This window comes from Varanus komodoensis, unplaced genomic scaffold, assembly GCF_004798865.1.
Source record: "Varanus komodoensis strain SLA01 unplaced genomic scaffold, ASM479886v1 scaffold15, whole genome shotgun sequence".
NCBI classification, from domain to species: domain Eukaryota; kingdom Metazoa; phylum Chordata; class Lepidosauria; order Squamata; family Varanidae; genus Varanus; species Varanus komodoensis.
Window position 1 is genome coordinate 28,102,545 of NW_025335440.1, and position 8,434 is coordinate 28,110,978.

The 8,434-nt window shown below is 44.1% G+C and overlaps 1 protein-coding gene across 1 annotated transcript; it reads left to right on the forward strand.

Moving 5' to 3' along the window:
* Positions 1-303: 303 nt before the first annotated feature.
* On the forward strand, positions 304-3,530 carry FZD1 (frizzled class receptor 1). The gene is made up of 2 exons (XM_044425037.1): positions 304-2,360; positions 3,516-3,530. Exon 1 carries the CDS (start codon positions 304-306, stop codon positions 2,107-2,109), a length of 1,806 nt encoding a protein of 601 aa, XP_044280972.1. The 3' UTR covers positions 2,110-2,360; positions 3,516-3,530.
* The last annotated feature ends 4,904 nt before the right edge of the window (positions 3,531-8,434 follow it).

Sequence of the window (8,434 nt, forward strand, 5' to 3'; positions counted from 1 at the left end):
CAAATGGTCAGGCGGCAGCGGTGGCGGAGGAAGAAGAAAAGGCGGCGGCAGCAGGAGCAGCAGCAGGGGCTGCCGCGCTGTGCCTGGCGGGCTGCGGAGGCGAACACGCTGGCGGCGCGGCGGAGGAGCGTGCGCCTGCCGGGCTCCTTCTCCCTCCTGCCTCCGCTTCATGAGTCTCAAGTTTGAGCAGGCAGGAGAGGAGGGGAAAGGCAGCGGCGGCGGCAGCCTGGCGAAGGCGGCGGCGGCGGCGGCGGAGACAGGGAAAGCGGCGGCGAGAGCGGCGGCGGGAGGAGCCGGCGAAGTATGGCTGAGAAGTGGGCTCGGCAAGTTTGCAGCGGGGCCGAGGCGGCGGCGGGGAGTTGCCGAGCCAGGGCGCGCTCGCCGCGGCTGCTCTTGCTGCTTGCGGTGGTGCTGCTGTGGACCGAGGCGCCGGTGCTGCCCGCTCGGGGCCAGGCTCAGCAGCAGCCTCAGCAGCAGTACAACGGTGAGCGCGGCATCTCGGTGCCGGACCACGGCTTCTGCCAACCCATCACCATCCCGCTGTGCACGGACATCGCCTACAACCAGACCATCATGCCCAACTTGCTGGGCCACACCAACCAGGAGGACGCCGGCCTGGAGGTGCACCAGTTCTACCCGCTCGTCAAGGTGCAGTGTTCGGCCGAGCTCAAGTTCTTCCTGTGCTCCATGTACGCGCCCGTGTGCACCGTGCTGGAGCAGGCGCTGCCGCCCTGCCGCTCGCTGTGCGAGCGGGCGCGGCAGGGCTGCGAGGCGCTCATGAACAAGTTCGGCTTCCAGTGGCCGGACACGCTCCGCTGCGAGAAGTTCCCCGTGCACGGCGCCGGCGAGCTGTGCGTGGGCCAGAACACGTCGGAGCGCGGCACCCCGACGCCGTCGCTGGGGCCCGAGTTCTGGACCAGCAACCCCCAGCTGCGGCCGGGCTTCGGCGGGGCAGGAGCGGGGGGAGGCGGCGGGAGCCACCTGGCGGACCGGGCGGGCAGGTTCACCTGCCCCAGGGTGCTCAAGGTGCCCTCCTACCTCAACTACCGTTTCCTGGGCGAGAAGGATTGCGGAGCGCCGTGTGAGCCCGGCCGCCCTTATGGGCTCATGTACTTTGGGCAAGAGGAGCTGCGCTTCTCGCGCACGTGGATTGGTATCTGGTCGGTGCTGTGCTGTGCTTCCACCCTCTTCACGGTGCTCACCTACCTGGTGGACATGAAACGCTTCAGCTACCCGGAGAGGCCCATCATCTTCCTCTCGGGTTGCTATACTGCCGTGGCAGTGGCCTACATTGCAGGGTTCCTGCTTGAGGAAAAGGTTGTCTGCAATGAGCGCTTCTCTGATGATGGCTCACGGACAGTGGCCCAGGGCACCAAGCGTGAAGGGTGCACCATACTCTTTATGATGCTCTATTTTTTTGGTATGGCCAGCTCCATCTGGTGGGTGATCCTCTCCCTCACTTGGTTCCTGGCTGCTGGAATGAAGTGGGGCCATGAGGCCATTGAGGCCAACTCACAGTACTTCCACCTGGCAGCGTGGGCTGTTCCTGCCATCAAAACCATCACCATTCTGGCCTTGGGGCAGGTGGATGGAGACGTGCTGAGTGGCGTCTGCTTTGTGGGCATTAACAACGTGGATGCCTTGCGGGGCTTTGTGCTGGCGCCTTTGTTTGTTTACTTATTCATTGGCACTTCCTTCCTGCTGGCTGGATTTGTGTCTCTCTTCAGAATCAGGACCATCATGAAGCATGACGGCACCAAGACAGAAAAGCTGGAGAAGCTGATGGTGAGGATAGGGATCTTCAGTGTCCTGTACACGGTGCCTGCCACCATCGTCATTGCCTGCTATTTTTATGAGCAAGCTTTTAGGGAACAGTGGGAAATGAGTTGGTTTGCTCAAAGCTGCAAGAGCTATGCCATCCCCTGCCCCAGCAGTCACCACCATCCGCCCATGAGCCCTGACTTCACCGTCTTCATGATCAAATATCTCATGACCTTAATTGTAGGAATCACCTCTGGCTTCTGGATCTGGTCTGGGAAAACACTCAATTCTTGGAGGAAGTTCTATACCAGACTTACCAACAGCAAGCAAGGGGAGACTACAGTGTGAAGTTCACACATTAGGAATAGCAAGCGAAAGACCTTGTCGCCTGCCCATCATTCCAGCCAGAGACTGGAGGTGAGAAACTCAGGGATCAGTTTCCTTCGGCAGGGACTGATCCCTTCAGCTCACAGGAAACTGATAGGAAAAAGTATGGTGAATGGAGAGACCTTTTTCTCCCTGCCTTCTGCTGGACTGACATTACTGTAAAGTTGGAAATATGACTTTGAGGTTGTTGTAAATAGCCTCTGTAAGATTTTGTAAGTATGTTTGTATTTAAATCACAAAGTTCTTGGTTTTGTAATTATTTAGAACTTTTTTAACCCCTTTGCAGACTTTTCTTGGTTTTTGAAGAAAAGCAAAGAAAGAAAACTCACGTTCTATTTTATTTTTAGTGCAAAATGGAAAAATAGGGACCAGAATGAAACCAACAGACTCCCCCCCTCCCCCTGGCAACATAGAATGGTTGCTGGTAGGCCACTTGATTCAGGATTTAGGCTTCCAGTCCTGAAAGTTTATGCCAGAATAAATATCTTTAAGGTGTGAGAAGACTCTTTGCTGTGCTTGCTACAACACAGCTACCATCTGGGAATAATTGGTCACAATGCTGGAATCTTTTGCAAGAAGATGATGTTGGTAGAACTGATAGTTTCAGGAAAGTTATAATGGTGGGAGCACAGCATGACAACAACTGCAGACAGGGAGTGGAAGAGTCTAACTCCTGTTCTTGCTCAATATGACCTGAAGGAAGAAAGGAGCAAGCTGTTTTACTTGTTTCAGTTCCAAGGTGGGAGGAGTTTGGGGGAGGGAATTGTATGTATCTTCCATTGCATGCCTAGCCCTTGCCTAAGAAACTTTTCTACCCACCATCAAATTCTTCTGGACCAAGGCTCCTAAACCCTGCTTAAAGGTGTGACCTGTTGTAAGAACTATGGAATTGAGTGGTTGTGTACAGCTGCTCCTGTACACAAGTCTGATAGTTTCTCAGTACTGTATCATTTCTCCTAACTTTGTGTAATATATTGAATGCACAGTTTGCTTTTTAAACTAGGAACGGGCTACCTGCACCTTCTACAGAAATAAGGCCAATGGTTGTCATTGTTACTGTCTACTGAGAAGAAGAACTGTGCATTTTGATTGTGATTTGGCACTCCTTTTCTGAACAGTTTCCTTCTTTGGTCTGTTTTTGTTTTTCTGTGTAAAGTGTTTGCTGGGGGAGAATACCAGAAAGGTACTAGTGTGCTGATTTTGCAAGCAAACTCATACTGGCCAAGAGTATGGGAGGGTGAGGACGTAAACACCACAAAAGATCCCAGCAACTTGGTTTATTCAGATTTTCAACGTATTTATAACACTGACATTTCATTTCTATATCTTTTTATAATTGATAGGTTTTAATTCCTTCTCACTAGTAGGTGATTGAAAGGCGTGATGATTAGGCCACCAGAAAAAAGCAATTGCAACTGAATGATAGGGTGTGAAACCTTAAAGCATCTTCAAACCTGATATTCCAATATATTAATTTATATGTAAAGCTAAGAGAGCCCATGTCTATGCTCTCTCTAAACCGTTATGGCTCATATTTCCTTAACAGGTTTATACAAGATGTGTCAAATTTAACTGGCAAACACATTTTAATATTTAATCCTTTGTATAGCAAAACAGATTTGCTGCTCTTCTGATTGTACTGTTTCAAACTTTTTATATAAGCACCTGTCATAAATATTATCTATGACTTAACCATACCCTGAAATGCATAGCTATATGAATTTGGTATGCATTTATTTCTGTTCACTATCGCAAGATCATCTATATTTATAGAGGAATAGAAGTTTATATATAAATATATATAAAATACATATTTTAATTTCTTTGGAATAAATTGAGGTTTTGTACAAAATTAGTGTGTCCTTTAAAATTTTTCATAGCAACTTAATATATGATCTGTACTGTTTTAATATTAAAACAGTTGGGTTTTTTCATCAAGTAAAAAAAGCCTATATTATGTAGTTCTTTTGTCTTAATTAAGCCAGTCACTATCTGTATCCTAGACATAAAGAACTAATGTAAGCTGTGCACAGTCAGTGAAAGAAATACAGTTGAAGGTGTCAAACTTGTTTCTTCTCGAATCAAGGATAAAAAGCAAACAGATATTTGTTTAACATTCCAGTTGGAAACACCCATTTCTGCAAATTCCTTTAATGTAGTGCTATAAAAAAATCACACAGTTCAAAAATTGCTTTTATAATTTGTGTTTACAGAGTATCACCAGACCTTTTTGCAAGATGTCTTTAAACAGAGGAGGGGGTGGTTTTTGGTGTTTGAAATACTTCAGTTGGCCACAACAGTAGTATTATTAAATACAAGGGGGAAAATGTAAATTCAAGATCTTCGGGAGAAGGGGGAAAAGGAAGAATTTTCTGCATGCACACAGTACTTTGTCAGCATTGCACATTTTATTTTGATTGAAGTACTTAGCAAATTCATACTTTAATTTGTCATTAATTAGATAGCATTGTTAAAGTATTATTTTACTGACTATAGTCAGTAAATAAATATAATCAATTGTTCAGAAAAACAACAATCAATACATTACAAAGTATGTAGTGACATGATGGCATAAACCCCTTAAGAAGTAAAATAGTTTTGCATTTATCAAAGACTAAAAGTCCAGCATTGTAGAACTGCAAAAACACATTTCATTATAGCTCTGTTCTAGAATTAAAAGCATGCACACACCAATATTCCTATTAGCTCAACACATTTTGATTGAAATGGCAGAAGTGCTTTATTTTATTCAGCAATGAATTAAATATTACAATTTTAAGTACATTCACTGTTTTATTGAGCAGTATCTTGAAGCTAAATGTTGATATGCAGCCTGGAAAGAGAGAAGGGGGAGAAACACTTAAGCTCGGCAAATCTGCTTGTTATTCCTTAAAAAATGGGATCTCGAATAACAACTACTGGGGTGTAAGACCATGAGACATAAGTATCAGTGGATTACTTCTTAGTACAATTATTTATTTGCACATGATAAACATTCTATGTATTTTCTCACCTCTGAGTGTCTTAAGAAGACATACAAGGGTGTCTTTGTATGGCAGTCCTATGATCAGTATTTCACCATTGGCAAAAGCAATGCAGGGCAAGTTGAAGGAATCTAGGAAGGGGCCTACTTTGCATGTTTATGAAAGTTACCCTTCTTTTTGCAAAAATAATACAAGTAATGGCATTGTCTGATTTTGATCTTCTGAATCAATGGGAACTTAATCTGTCTCTAACTATAGCAAGCAGCAGGAGAAATTTTTCTCAAGATCATGCAGTGGGGGGGAGCTAAAACTCCCCTTCTTTTGAACTGTATCACTGAATCAAAATGAGCGCCCCTGGAACGTAGTATTTTTATTAAAACTGCACAATGCTGCAAGAGAGTTGATGTCACTTGAAGTTATGCCCTAAGAATAGGGAAAAATCAATTCCACTTGGCCCAAGTCACCTGAAGGATCGATCATAAGTTCTGTTCCCCTGTCACTGGTACGTGTGACATGCAGAAACGTTACAAAATTCTTAACACAGAAACATAAAGGCCATGTTGGGACAGGTCAATGGTCCATCCAATCCAGCACTCTGCTCACATGGTGACAAACCAGTTTCCCACACGATTCCTCGAGCAGGATGGGCACAAGAGTTCAGTCGCTCAGCAACTGGTATACACAGGCATGGTACCTCTAAAAATGGACATAGCACATAGACAATGACTAGTAGCCATTGACAGCCTTCTCTTCCAAGAATTTGTCTTAATTCCTTCCTCTTAATTCCATCACAATTGGTGGCCATCACTACTTTGGCAGAGAATTCCATATTGTAACTATGTGCTGCGTAAAGATGTATTTTGGTCTGTCCCAACTCTCCTACCAGTTAGCTCCATGAGATGACCGTGGGTTCTAATGTTATGGTCGAGGAAGAAAAATGACTCCCTCTCCCCTTTCTCCACATCATACATAATTTTAAACACTCCTATTGTGTCTCTCATTATTCGCTTTTTTCCCAAGCAAAACAATTAGAGTTGTTGAAATCATTCCTCCTAAGAGAGTTGCTCCAACCCATTGATCATGTCAGGTGCTTCAGATGCAGCAACCAGAATGGGATGCAGTGCATGGAAGACCAATCTTACTTCCTTACTTGGGAGTAAGCCTAGTGAAGACAAAGAGGTTTTAATTCAGAGTAGACATAAAGAACTGCACTGTTGGTTACTCTGCATGACAGCACCTTACCCAGGTGCCTGCCTACAAAACTCTAAGTGCCCTATACCTGATGCCTCCCTTATTTGAGCTAAAGTGTAGGTACTAATCAAACTTTAAAAATGAAAATTAAAAACACATCCTTAATATTCTGATCTGGCTTGTAAATGAAAGAACAAACCAAATATGGTAGTCACAAAGTGCATCCTGGCAGATATGCTTATCCATGTCACATGTCTAGTTCAGCATTTTAAAAACTTCAGACTATGTGCTGATCCAAGTATGTTATGGATGGAATGAGTGCAGCTTTTCAAATTTTATGGCAGACTTGTGGAGAAGATTCAAAGGCAGGAACTTTCCTCTGCACGATCACTGCTGCATCCATCCCCATAATAGTTTTTAGTGTTCCAAGAAGCTATGTTCTCCATCTGGGACTTCTTGTGCAGTGCAGATGGGGGAGTTCACATGGAAGATATGTGCAAACTTCAGAGGTATAAATTGCACAAGGCCTCAAAAGCTAAAGTCCAGAGCTGATGCGTATCTGAAATACCTCTGTCTCAGGTGAGGCTTTGCACATTTATTTATACATGTACTTTTAGGGCCTTCCTAGGCAGCTCACAGGTGTGACATCTCACATCACAGGTGATTAGTAACAGAGCATACATCATTATCTGCAATCAAAACACATGTTTTATTTATTACCCTGGCTTGACAAAAAGATGAGCAAGTGAGTCCTAGATCTAATCAACCAGAACTTACCCTGGAAACAGAAATGATGAAAGAGGCTGTCATGCTGCAGGCACTTCATGAGAAGGCAAGACTCACTGTAGAAGACAGTCATGCTAGGGAAAGTTGAAGGCAGAAGAAGATTGTGTGTAAAGGAGGCCACAGTGTTGAGATTACAAGAGTTGAGCAGGGCTGTCAACAACAGGACAGGCAGGGCATTCATTCATAGGGCCACCATAAGTGGGAGATGACTTCTCGGAACTTAAATTCCCTAAGTACCTCTAGTATCTCCTTATTGATATATGGAAAAATGGCTGATGCCCACTTTGGAGAGACATGTATGAGTTTTCACTTCTTGTGTCATACTTCAAGTATAAGATACCCACAGGGGCCAATGTAAGCTGTTCTTTTTAACAGGAGGTGAACAATATAATCTATAAAGTCTCCCGACAGCAAAATTTGGCCCTTGTGAGCACTCCAAGTGTACATCACTTCAGTGCAAATATAGGAAGGAGGAAGTAGTCCTCTGAAAGCTTCAGTCCCACAGTCGCTTAGGACACATGCTTAGATTAGACACTGGGAATCAGTCTGGCATATTGGCACTAATGTGGGCATGCAGAATGTTATAATCAGCATAAAGGAAAAGCACAGGCCTTTTGCAGTCAAAGAGAGCAAGAGGCTTCAATTCAGTGTTTATAGTGCAGAAAATGTGAGTGTGCTAAATGTGACACATGGGCATGGCTTAAAAGCAGGTAGGGTGACCAAGCAGTGCTGGTGTTCCTAGGATGCAGCCATTACCTATTAGAGCAACTGAAAAGTTGATACAGACTTCAATAACAGAGCCTATTCTCACACTGACATACAAAATTGCACATTAACAGGGCCTGAGGTTTTGGAGTTAAACTAGCAGTGACTTTAGGTGATCAGCACAGCTCTTGGGGAAGTTGCCAATTCTGCAAATGGTTTCTAATCAGTTGATACATGATAATTTTATATAAGCCATAATTCTGGAACTTTGGGGCTGCAATTTGCATGTGACAAGCTTAAATCCCATTGACTTCAGTGAGATTTTAGCTACCTAATCATGGCCAGCAATAGAATGATAGACTCATTAACATGTAACAGAACTAGAAATAACAAGATCTTTATTTTGTGGGACCTTCTATAATAGGGCTCCTCCTCAAACAAATTCTAAACCCCAAAATAGTGTCTATCAGGTACAATAAACATAACAACAATAATTAATCTTGCAGCCCTTTCAGAGCAGGTCTATTCACAAAATCAATAACCAGGTTCTTTTTTTTAATAATCCCATATTTCTATTTATGCAACAATTACCCTCATAATATAAAAAGAGATTTTTTTTC